General features: G+C 39.4%; 1 protein-coding gene across 2 annotated transcripts in view; it reads right to left on the bottom strand.

Moving 5' to 3' along the window:
- The window catches only part of znf609a (zinc finger protein 609a), a 44273-nt gene extending 32138 nt beyond the window's left edge, over window positions 1–12135 (bottom strand). The window contains exons 1-3 of one of the 2 annotated variants that reach the window (XM_008410898.3): window positions 11717–12135; window positions 9477–9613; window positions 7681–8535 (exon numbers count right to left, since the gene is read on the bottom strand). In XM_008410898.3, the coding sequence (XP_008409120.2) occupies window positions 7681–8406 (726 nt within the window). In that variant the 5' untranslated portion in view covers window positions 8407–8535; window positions 9477–9613; window positions 11717–12135. The remainder of the gene's footprint in view (window positions 1–7680; window positions 8536–9476; window positions 9614–11716) is intronic. The other variant, XM_008410896.3, reaches the window with a different exon arrangement.
- Between the last annotated feature and the right edge of the window lie 511 nt (window positions 12136–12646).

The raw sequence follows: 12646 nt of genomic DNA, 5'->3' as shown, positions 1-12646 counted from the left end.
CCGCCAGGCTTTTAATACACTCGGGGAAACCCTGGTTCTCCACTCTACCTGGTCAAATTCTTTCTCAGGGTCCAGCAAAATTTAAATCTCATCACAGTTGTGACCGGGCAGAGTATACAACACATTAAATAGCCGTCTGATATTAAAGAAGGATTGATGATTTTGAATAAAACCAGTCTGGTCAGGTGAGACAATTGTGGGGATAATTGTGAGAATTTTTGCATCAGTGTTTAGAAGTGATATCAGGGGATATGAACTGCAGCTCAAAGGGTCTTTATCCTTCTTTAAAAACAACAAAATTACAGCCTGACGCATAGACAGTGGCAATAATTGTGTGGCCAGGCATTCCTCAACAACTGATAATGGGAGAAAGTAGATCCGAAAATTTCTTAAAACAATTCTGCCGGCAAACCATCTGGTCCTGGAGATTTTCCATTTTGCATGTTTTTAATTACAGAGTTTATCTCTGCTGAAGAAAAATCTCTCTCCAACTCGTTAGGTCAGAACTTAGGGAAGGGATTTTAATATCTTTAAAAAAGTCATCCAATTCAGTTGGGTTAAGTGAGGCTTCAGAGGTTAATTTCATTCATTTCATTTCATTTATTTATTTATTTCGAACAGACATTAAAAACAGTCAGAAAAGAACAAGAAAACAAAATAGAATGAGACAAACTTAAGAAATAAAATGTAAAACAAATTATTTTGCCCATGTGACGTGCAATTTTATATTTTCTGTTCGAAAAGGAGCAGGTAGAAGATACATCTTATAATATCCTGCCCCCTTCATACTTGTCGATGTATTATCAATTGACTTTCAGAACATCAACAAGAGACAACTTGTTTCCATTTTTCATTATGTTTAACTATGTACAATTATTTTAAGTACTATTTATATAATCATTTACATTATAAACTATTAAACATGTTATATAGCATATTTTGAAATGAGTTCTGCTTTAATCAATTTTTTAAACTGGTTTACATTTGTAATTTTTTTAATCTCATCATTCAATCCATTCCAAACATTTACTCCACACACAGATAAACAAAACTCTTCCTGGTTGTTCTAATATGTTGTTTTTAAAATACCCTTCACCTCTTAAATCATAACCACCCTCTCTGTCACCAAACATTTCCTGTATATTGTGTGGAAGTTTTTTATTTCGGACCTTAAACATGAATTGTGTAGTTTTAAATTTGACCAGGTCCCAGAATTTCAGTGTATTTGATTTGATAAATAACTGGTTTGTGTTCCCAGTATCCCACTTTATGTAGTATACGGATTGATTTTTTTTGTAAGACGTATAATGGCTGTAAATTTGTTTTGTATGTATTCCCCCAAACTTCCACACAATATGTTAACTGTGGTACAATGAGTGTGTTATATAGAATAAACAAAGATTTATAGTCCAGGACGAAACTAATTTTTCTTATAACAGCTACACTTTTGGCTATTTTAGATTTTACTTGGCTGATCTGTGGTTTCCAGCTGAATTTATCGTCTAACATGACACCCAAGAATTTTATTTCATGTACTTGTTCTAAATCAACACTTTCAATTGATATTTTTATTGGATTATTTTCCTGTTTTTTTATTGTTTCCGAATATCATGAACTTAGTTTTATCTAAATTTACAGCTAGTTTATTATTTTTGAGCCAATACTGTAATTTTTCCATTTCTGTGTTGACCACTTCTGAAAGTTGTTGAATGTTTTCTCCAGCACAGAAGATACTGGTGTCGTCTGCAAATATAATGTATTTTATAAGGTGTGATATGTTGACTATGTCATTTATGTACAAATTGAACAATTTGGGTCCCAAGAGGTGTACAGAGATTGGTCAAATTTGCTGAAACATTGACTAATTCCTGCATTCTCACAACATTTTACACTACGCTCATCATTTATTGCTGGGATATCTTGTTTAGCTGAGCGCTGCCGTAAATGATGTGCAAGAAGGTGTCCAGCCCTCTCACCATGCTCAGAGTAGCCATAGCTAGATTTGGATATTAAATATTCTGCCTGTTAGGTAGATAAGGGGTTAAACTCCGTTTGGAGTAATATGCGTTTCTTAAGTGAATCTTGTGTAAAACATGTGGCAGCACTCCCTGTCTAATTGTAGAATCTGATCTGTTAGCAATTTTAGCCGTTTGACGCCTTTCTTCTTTTTAATTGCACAGTAAGAAATGATTTGGCCTCTCAGGTAAGCCTTTAATGACTCCCAAACAGTGCTGAGTGGCATCCCAGGAGTCTGATTAACATCAATAAAAAAACTTAATTTCGGATGCAAGCATATCGACAGTCTTCGTCAGATAAAAATATGGGATTAAGCCACCAAGGATGATAGACCAATTGCGTAACAGGTATGTTCAGTTTCATTATGAGCGGACTATGGTCAGAAATGACTATTGCTCCATAATCACATTCTCTCACTAAAGGTAAAATCCGTTTATTGAGGAGAAAATAGTCAATCCGCAAGTAGCTCTTATGAACAGGGGAGAAGAACGAATACAGTCTTAGGGTCGGATTTCGAAAACGCCACACGTCGACCACACCGTAAGTATTAAGAAACAAATTAATTGACTGGGCAGATTTAGAAAGAGATATTTCCCACTGTACTACGATCAAGACATGATAGCACACAGTTCACATCTCCCCAATTATGAGATTATGTGTTGAAATATTAGGTATATCTGAAAAAAGCGTATTAAAAAATGTTTGATCATTACTTCCTAAGTGGACAGTTTGATTTCACAGAAGTTTGATTTACTTGGAGTTATATTGTGTTGTTTAAGTGTTCCCTTTATTTTTTTGAGCAGTGTATTTTGTTCCCCCTTCCTAACTTTGGCAAATAAAGAGCAAATTTGTGTTATCAAGATCACAGGATTTGTTGTTGATAATGAGAGGATTAAACACAGTAAAAGACTTGCAGGTAAATTAATTTGTTTCCATTTTATAGAGGGGGAACAGATTATTTCAGGCAGCTGAACTACCCATTCTCTCCTCTTCTCCCCCCATAACTTTGGGAAATAAAAAGCAACTGAAAATGCTATGCTGAAAAATGCTGTTTCCAGCTTTTTCTCTCACTTCTGGGTGGAAGAGCAACACCTTTGGAACAAAACCAGCAAATGTCAACCCGATCTGATGTGTAATTCCAAAATAAAAACCTATTTAAAAAGCGAATTTTTACTATTTTTCCCCTAAGTTGCCGTTCTAATTGCTGAGAAACTGTTTCCAGTGACTTCTCTTACCTTCAGAACACAACCAGAAAACGTCAACCAGATCTGATGTATAATTTAAAAGTAAAATTTGAAATTATACATCAATTATACATCAGGGAAAAAAAGTACTTTTTTCCCCCCCAAGTTGCCATCCTAATTGCTGAGAAACTCTGTTTCCAGTGACTTCTCTCATTTCTGGGTGACAGACGGACACCTCTAGAACACAACCAGAAAATGTCAACCACATCTGATGTATAATATCAGATGTGGTTGACATCTGACATTATGTTTTCAAAATAAAAGCCTACCAGAAAAGTACTTTTTTACCCCATGTTGCCGTGCTAATTGCTGAGAAATTCTCTGTTTCAAGTGACTTCTCTCACTTCTGGGTCACAGAGGGACACCTCTAGAAAACAACCAGAAAACGCCAACCAGATCTCATGAATAATTTCAAAATAAAAGCCTATTTAAAAAAGCACATTTTTATTCTCCCCCCTCCCCCCCCCCGAGTTGCCATGCCCATTGCTGAAAAACTGCTTCCAGTGACTTCTCTCACTTCTCAGTGAAAGAGGGACACTTCTGGAACACAACCAGAAAATGTCCACCAGATCTGATGTATAATTCCAAATTAAAAGCATTTTAAAATAAGACATTTATATTTCCCCCCCACCCCCAAGTTGCCATGTTCTTTGCTGAAAAACTCTCCGTTTCAAGTTACTTCTCTCACTTCTTCGTGAGAGTGTTCTGGAGGTGTCCCTTTCTCATCCAGAAGAGACAGAAGTCACTGGAAACAGAGAGTTTTCAAGCAATTAGCACGGCAACTTATGGGAAAAATATTAAAAATTTGCTTTTTTACTAGACTTTTATTTTGAAATTATACATCAGATAGGGTTGATATATTCTGGTTGTGTTCTAAAGGTGTCCCTCTGTCACTCAGAAGTGAGAGATGTCACTGGAAACAGAGAGTTTTTCAGCATTCCATAATGTCCCCAGTTCAGTGGCGGAGCCAGAGGGGGGGCCAGGGGGGCCACTGCCCCCCCTGTCATCTGATTGGCCCCCCCAGATGATTGACATGTAACAGCACCAGGTTATTCCTGTACATTATTTGGAATCATTCTAAGTCAGCCTAATATCTAAAGAAGAAAAACAATAATAAATATATGAAAAGAAAATGTATAAAACTTTATATAAGTCCATGTGATGACATAAATAAATAGATTTAGATCAGGCGCGATACCAGCCTCCTTTATACTCATAAAAACAAGCTGAAATTGTTCTCCTGGGTGTTTCAGTTGTGCTGCTGTGGTGCAACTCAAAGGCTAAAGCACTTCATACCTGGTGGTGATGGTAAAACACCAATAAGTTATTTATTGATCCTCCGCAAAAAAGAGAAAAAACCGAAGAGGGGCAGACAATGTTCGTAGTTTGGAGCAGAGGTGGCGCTAGAGTTTTTTCGTTGTCCGTCAAAGAAAAAAATCATTTTATTTCCAATTTGTAGTCATCAAACGAAACATGTAGTATTTCTCTGTGAGAACGTTTTTGAAATCAGGTAACAATTCACGAAATGACGTGATTAGAAGACGACAGAACTCTGATCGTTTCCTGATCCCTCAGCGGGAGAAAAACCAGCAGAAGCGGATCAGCTGCGCTAGGCGCTCCAAAGCCTCAGGTCCGTTAAAGCGACCAGATCAGAGATGATCCTCTGACAAATATTGTTCTTAGTATGATTAATAATGAGCTCCACAATGTTCTCTGTGCGTAAAGCTTAAACTGTCTGCGCACCAAGTGGTCAGCTTGGTCTGGATAGAAACCAGCGAACTGCTCTCTGTTCTTATCAAGACGAGGTGAGGAGGGAATCTGACATATTAACTCAGTTAAGTTTTTACTGGTTTTGTTTTTAAAACACCATTAACGTAAGCAGTGTAACTATATATTGTATATTTGGCGTTTGTCATCTCATGTGTGATTAATTGGAGCATAAAGGTGGAGCATTTACGCGCATTTATTGCCCAGCGCTTGTTTCTGCCTAACGGATCTGCACTTTAATTTCTTTCCTCTCTCAACAGTCAGCTGTTATTCCTCTACTTAAACTACAATAAGTAGATCACATTCTCTTTAGGTTTTCTCTGTGTGCTGCAAACTCATTAAATGTAAACTCATTAGAAGCCCGAACCACCATCAGGCAAATAATTCTGGTCCGACCCGAACTATTGTTACCTGTCAAATTACCTGTCCAAACAGAGCTTCCTAACCAAGGTGTCCATAACTCTTCAACACGCTGTCAGCTCCCGGTCAGAAAGACGCATTTAGTTCAGTGTCCATGAGATGATATTCAGAAAAGATATTTTATTTGATTGATTTTAGTTTCCTCTGCGATGAACTCTGCGTAAAGTCTATCATGTCTCCATGTGCACCAGTCAAAGGTGTTAATTATAACATGTCAAATGACAGAAGGGCTTAAAAAATAACCAAATATTCAGTTTGGTTATTTTTTTAAATTAGATATATATATATATGTACACACACACACACACACACATTTTAAATTTTGCCCCCCTCCAGAGTTAGTCCTGGCCCCCCCTTGGCCCCCCCAACTTTAAAAGTCTAGCTCCGCCACTGCCCCAGTTATTTCTGATACATTATTTATTTTTGCAACTGCAGCGGCTGTATCAAACAAGGACTGGATGTGCGCTTTTATTGTGAAAGCAGCACGTAAACGGGTGTACCATAATGTCTTGAGCTGTCGCACACGTATATCTTGTGCGGGCTGGCTGTTCGAAGAGCCGGCTAGCTTTACCGGGGTGGGAGAAGGAGGTGCTGAGTTTCCGGCTTTAGCTGTATTGTGCTCCGAGGCGGTATCTGGCCTGGCAGCCGCAGAGCTTGAATGTTTGTATTTCTTCAAGTTTGTCGCCATTCTTCTACTCTTCTAATTACTCTTCCAGGTTAGAATCACTCAGGGGTCGAGACCAGACAGACCAAATGCTCAAAACCGCAAGGATATTTAATTCCGCCATCTTGAACCCCCCTCAGAGTAGCTATTCTAACCGAAAATAGCACCTCCATGCTAAACATGTAGCACCAACAAAGATGTCCCCAACGCTAACATCAGTGTCAACAGTCAAGAAGTTCCAGGAATGTTCAGGCGTTGCTGGAACACTGGAAAGCTGAACATGCATAATAGAACTTTGCACCAATCTCACAGTTGAAGAACCTAAATAACAGATTAAAAACAATAAATATCTTTGATTTTGAGCTAATAAATTATATATTCATTCAATAATTTAGCAGCAAAAAGGGGTTTTGAACTGAAAATGTTACTTATGTTGATATATGGCTGCAATTAATTTAATTATACATTTTAAGAGTCCCTCCTCTAAAGATGAGGACACTTTTTAGATTAAATATAAAAACTGCAGCACAATTTACTAGTGAAGAAAGCAACATTATGCAGAAACAAATATAAATTTGAAGGGAAAAACTGATTTCATGGGCTGAAATCCTATAACAGTCTCCATGCAACTTTTTTACTTATGAAACGATACCGATATTGCAGCTTTGAGTATTGGCTAATACCGATATCGACCCAATACAATATCAGCACAAATCATTACTTATTTTGTAGTGTGAAATGTTAAAATTGTGATATTCAAACAAAAGTTATATTCAAACAGCGAACAATAGTCAATGACAACAACTGACACATTTATCATTAGCTAATAGGTTTGCCAAAAACAGGACACAGGAAATGCTGGGGCGGACTAAATGCTGGAGCGGCGTGCTTCTATCAGCATGCCTACCTGAGATTCCAGATGTAGGCCTATATAATCTAAAACTCGTATTTTGTCTAATATTGGACAAATTTCCAATATCAATATCGGATTGGAACACCATAAAGCTATTGTAAAGCAGAAGATAGAGCACATCAGTACTAAAGTCTTTCCACTGGAGTTAAGAGAATAAATTTTAAATTTTGTTGTTAGTTTATAAATCACTGAGCGGCTTAGCACCACAATACATTAAAGATCTGCTGTTATCATATCAACCTTCCAGACCTCTCAGGCCTTCTGCTTCTGGTTCTGCTCTGCATCCCCATAACCAGAAACAAACATGGAGAAGCAGCATTCAGCTTCTATGCACCACAATCTGGAACAAACTTCCAGAAAACTGCAAAACCATTCCGTTACCATGGCAGTGTCCTGTATGGCTACGGCTGCTTTGGCTCCCAGTAACACAACCAACTTATTGCTTAGGTTGATGTTTTCTGTTGCAATAGCTCAGAGAAACAGGGCAATAACCTGACCGGCAGACTATGTTAATATTGAGCAAATTCAGTCATCTGCTCTCTATTAACATTTTGCTCCCCAAACAAAATATAAGAGGTTTAGATACCAAAAATCACTTCATGTCTATTTGACAATATTACAACAGTTCCATAGGAAGAAACAGAACACTGCATTACCTTCTCACTACTGACAACTTTCTTCGGATTCCGGCAGTCTGTGTCGTCTACCTCCTCCTGCTCCGTCATTATGGCGACAGCCTGGCCAATCCCTGCAGAGTCCAGAGCCAGGCTCCCAAACTGGTCCACAGGGTTTAACTCTGGGTTTTGTTGATTCTCGAAGGAGCTGTTACGAGGGGCTCCAAGAGGCAGAACAGCAACACCAGACTCCTTCTCAGTGTTGACCATTCTTGTCACTACAGCTTCTATTTTCTCCTTTTTAGTTTTTCCACATGCCACATCTTTGTCCTTTTTTACAGCAGGGGGAATACGAGAGGCTTTACCAGACTTATCAGTCCCCTTAGTTAGGGTAGAGTTAGTGTTCTGGGGTGCCATGTCTCCCTGGGCCCTGCTTTGAGCCTCCTTCTTAGTTCCATCTGGAGTCTTTCCACTTTCTTTGGAGTTTTTACTGCGCTTCGATTTGAACTTGCCATCTTTGCTCTGCATGGCAGCAACAGGACTGACAAACTTTATGTTGTCAGGTAAAGCAGCTACAGCACCTGGAGGGGTGGCCATGGCCCCCCCTTCCTTACTGCTTGACATCTCTAACTTGTCCTTCTCTAAATCAGCATCCAGGTCAATGATCAAATTCCCAACACCAATATCCCACTCGTCACCACTGTCGTAAGTGTCCACCGCATTGGAGTCCACACCTTTCCCACCTGCAGGGCTGCTGCTGAGGGACATCTTAGTTCAAGCGTCCCAGAGGGCCACAGGGGGCTGCGGGGGGTCGGAGGGGCGTGGTCCTCCCTACAGCAGTGCACCTGCTCAGGGCTGCAGCCTGTGTCTCCTCCACACCGTTTCCCACATTGCCTCCTGTAAAAGAACAAAAATCACAGATTGGAGGTTGGCATTTAACGTGATCAACTAATTCAGCACTTCTCACCCACAGGCTAGAATATTATATGGTGATGAATGGAAGGAAAGATTCCTCTGAGTATTAATATACACTCCCCTGGACACTTTGTGGTTTTGCAGTTTTCACAGAAAAGAAAAACTTTGGAATATTTCAGCCCTGGTAAAGATCAAATCTGCTTATACACTATGCGCCTTTTAGCAATTTTTTTACACCACTTAGCCAGGACAAAAACACATGAATAGATTGAGAGCTACATCATATATTGGCATCGTAAATAAAGGCTGGGGTATACACTGGGGAAAACCCTGCATCCATCAGGCAGGGTGAAATATTTCAAGTCCACTCCTGGTGAAGCTCCTCCATGGATTTTGCTTAACAATCCTGTCAGGTCTGCAGTTATTCATGGAGGATTGTAAGAAGGATTCAGTTTTAGTTACAAATGGAGTGACAAATGTCAGACGCATTGTTTTCTTGTGTCAGCTGGTTGATAAGCATCATTTTCAGATGGCACAGAATGTTTATGCATTATAATTTCCTTCTATTGTCCGAGTTATTTAGTCAATTTCACTAAACTAAAAGGTGTTGGGGTGAGGTGCTGGGCGGTGTTAGTGGATAGGAGGCATGAGGGAAGCATCATGAAGAGTCAGATTTATAATGCATCATAACCTTCCAGATCATAACTCAATTGAGTTAACTAAAAACTCTCACCCAGTTTGAGTTTAGGTAACTTGATTTTTATTGTTATAACTAGCAGCAACTATTTACCGTGTTACACCAGGCAAATAGTTTCCAGAATGCATTGATAAAGATTGTTTCTCAGTAACCAGGAGGAGTCATATAAAAACATCTCGACTTGTTTCAGACTCATCAGGTTCATAAACACTCAGGGAACAGATACCTTGACCTGAAGAGACAGGGGCTGACCCATCTCAGACCTCAGATGAGCACCTTCTTGGAAAACTCCAATCTGCTGTTCATCCTTAGATCAGAATTAATGACCGCATCGTCCGCCTGCTTCAAAAAGCCCTTTTTCACCTGGAAAAAGCAGAAAGCAGTTACAAACTAATTCTGGGATCGTCTCTCTTTGTGTTTCATATTATCTGTTTGGTTTCAGACAGTCACTCTATTATGAGGCAGCATAAGGATAGTTGCCTTAAGTGGTTTTTCGTCCGGACTGTTGGAATTTTTATATAAATGTCACAAAAGATGTACCTGACAAGACGTCAAAACCCAACATGATCAAATATTACATTAATGTCTCAGTGAGAAAAAGGCCTGAAACCAGCGCACAATAATATATGGACCTTTATTATCATTGTTCAATATACAACATTACTGTGATCGGAGTGACTAATTAGCAGCCTGACATAATAAGAATGTATGAACACTGTACACAAGAAACAGAAGTGGACACAGACGTTAAACCAAGTTGAACATTTAAAATAGTAATAGTCAAAATGGCCATTACTGATAGACTGATGTAAAACATTTCTGGGTGCCATTTGATTCTGTGCCATCCTCAGTGCTGTGAGTGCAATGTGTTCACGGCCTGTGTGTGTGGGTACTCAGTTCTAACTCTGCCTGAGGAGATGAAGAAGGTAAAGAGGTGGCTCGTAGGATGTGTGGGGTCATCTCAATGTTTTGTGGCCCTTGTAAAGGGGTCACTTGAGTTTTCCTCATCAGGTCCTTCTTTTCTTAGTCCCTCCCGTTTCATGTAAAATCAATGGATCCACACATTTATTTGCACTAATTCATAACTGTCAATTTATTGTAAAATTTCTGCTAAATCAGTCAAAAATATATTTATTTATGTGCTATACTGCATTGAAAAACAGTTGGAAGATTAGTGCTGAGGTTTTGGTCAGACAATCATGTAATAAAATTCGATTGGTTTGATATTTCAGCTGATGCTTCATTTGTCCGACTAATAAGTGACTTATTCTAACCACTAAAAAGAGAGACAGAGAGAGATATATTATTATCGTGGTAATGTGCAATCACAGCATTATTAAAGTCAGAGATAGAATGTCTGTGGCATGAGTATTATGTCATTCACAACAGTGGCAATCTTTGAATACTGGGATATTATTTTCAATGCGGATTGAACTCATATGATTGGTATATCGAAACTGTGGAAATTAGGGGTAAAGTAAATGAAACATTGTCATCACGTAGCGCTGAGAAAAGCAGTCTAGTTCCCGTTAGCTTGGTGCAGCTAAGTAGCTGCTGCGTCGGCCCCACATCTTTGCCTCATGTTACCACAAAACTAACGAGCTTTGAAATGTGACCTTATAGAGGATTTATTACAACAACGTTACCGTCAATCACACATAAACAACTAAGATTGACTGTCTAGTACGGGGTCATGCGAACGTGTTCGTCAGAATTTCTGCTGCTAATACAAGGCCCAATCATGGCCCACTACAGGGTTAACGGCATCCATTATCGGACGCAGCATATTCAGGTAGAGTTGCAGAATTTCCGTAACGACTGTCAGGTTTGACACAAATACCCTGCGCCTGGTAGATGGATCATTCTTTCAAGATGTCAAACTACATGTGATTCCATGAGATCCGTGTTGCAGACAAGGGTAGTATTCAATTTAATGTAAATTGTTGTTTGTTGTGTATGATCATAGAACCAAAGTAATAAATATAATTTACGGACAAATGACTGTACAGTGCAAACTGTTTTAGACTTTATATTCCATAGATCAATTAAAGTGCAGTCGTACGTTAGATAAGGACTCTCTAAACCAAACTAACATGACACTTTGGAAGCTTGATAAACACTACAACAACCTGAAAACATTGAAATACCTGCAATTCGAGCTTACTGATGCCAAGACTACTTTCTCAATCAAACAACAATAACACGAGTTACGTGTACACCTAAATACCTGCAGCGATTAATGAATAATTGAGCTGGAGTTAGAGATGCATGTAGGGTCAAAAGAAACAAGCGGGTCACAGGAAAACGTGTCCGATGACGGAATCCTGTCCCTTAGCTTCCAGGTCTCCAGACAAAGACAGCAGCTAGCCTGCTGAGCTAACTCCGGGGATACCAGCCTAGCATTCTCTAAAGGACAAAACTAAAGTTCCGCTAACAGAGACAGCGCAGTCTTACATTACCACTTACCAAGTTAAGGATCCCTTTCCAGTAAATATTCATGTACACTTCACATGTTGGTTTACTTCCAGAAATGATCATCAAGACAAGTTGCCCCAATGTTTAACTGAGGAGTCAACGTGCTCCCAGTTCAATGGACAGCAGCCATCACAGTCACATCCCGGGGAACGCTTCAAAACACCAGGGAACAGTCACAGTCAACAGTCAGTGCTGCGGACTGAACGGAAACAGAACAAACAGCAACAATTCCATGAACAGATGGGATAATCCAGAGATTCGAGGTCCAGGTATCCCAGTTAACAGTGAATGTAGACAGGAACACACCAGTAGCACTACGGAGCTAAATGGCTGTTGGCTACAACGCAACCAAACTCCGGAACAGTGGATCAGAGAAATGAGTGGAGCCGGAGTGACTGGATCAGTGGACTTGGAGTCAGTAATGCATCTCTCTCACGTCGACCTGAAACAGGCACGTGCAGAGGGCCGCTAGGGGTGCTTGAGCACCTGCCCCTTTTGCTCCTTGCCCACAAGTTGGTCAATTTTTTATTATTTTATTTTTTATTTTTGTATTATTATTTCCTAAGTCCTCTTCTGACACATAATAACATGTACTAAAATTATTTTATTTTTTGTTGGGGTTTTTGTACAATATAATAAGCTCTCCGGTCACCTTGTTATCTTTGACCTTTTGTCTGTGACGCATGACGCAGTTGCCTATCGCGCAGTGAAATAAGGCGACTAACTGCGGAGCTCAACGTAGCAAACGTTCCAGATTACAGAACAGTCTTTGGTGAAATAAAAATAAAACGTTTTTGGTGAATAAAGTGGAGTAGACTTGCTACTTGTCAGATGACGGAAAACGTTGAAGTATCGTTTCTGCTTCAGCACAGCAGAGAGGTTTAAGCAGAGAGGTAATGAAATACAATAGACACTGACAGG

Source organism: Poecilia reticulata, chromosome 6 (genome assembly GCF_904066995.2).
Source record: "Poecilia reticulata chromosome 6, P_reticulata-male-v2, whole genome shotgun sequence".
NCBI classification, from domain to species: domain Eukaryota; kingdom Metazoa; phylum Chordata; class Actinopteri; order Cyprinodontiformes; family Poeciliidae; genus Poecilia; species Poecilia reticulata.
This window is presented reverse-complemented; position numbering and strand designations above follow the sequence as displayed.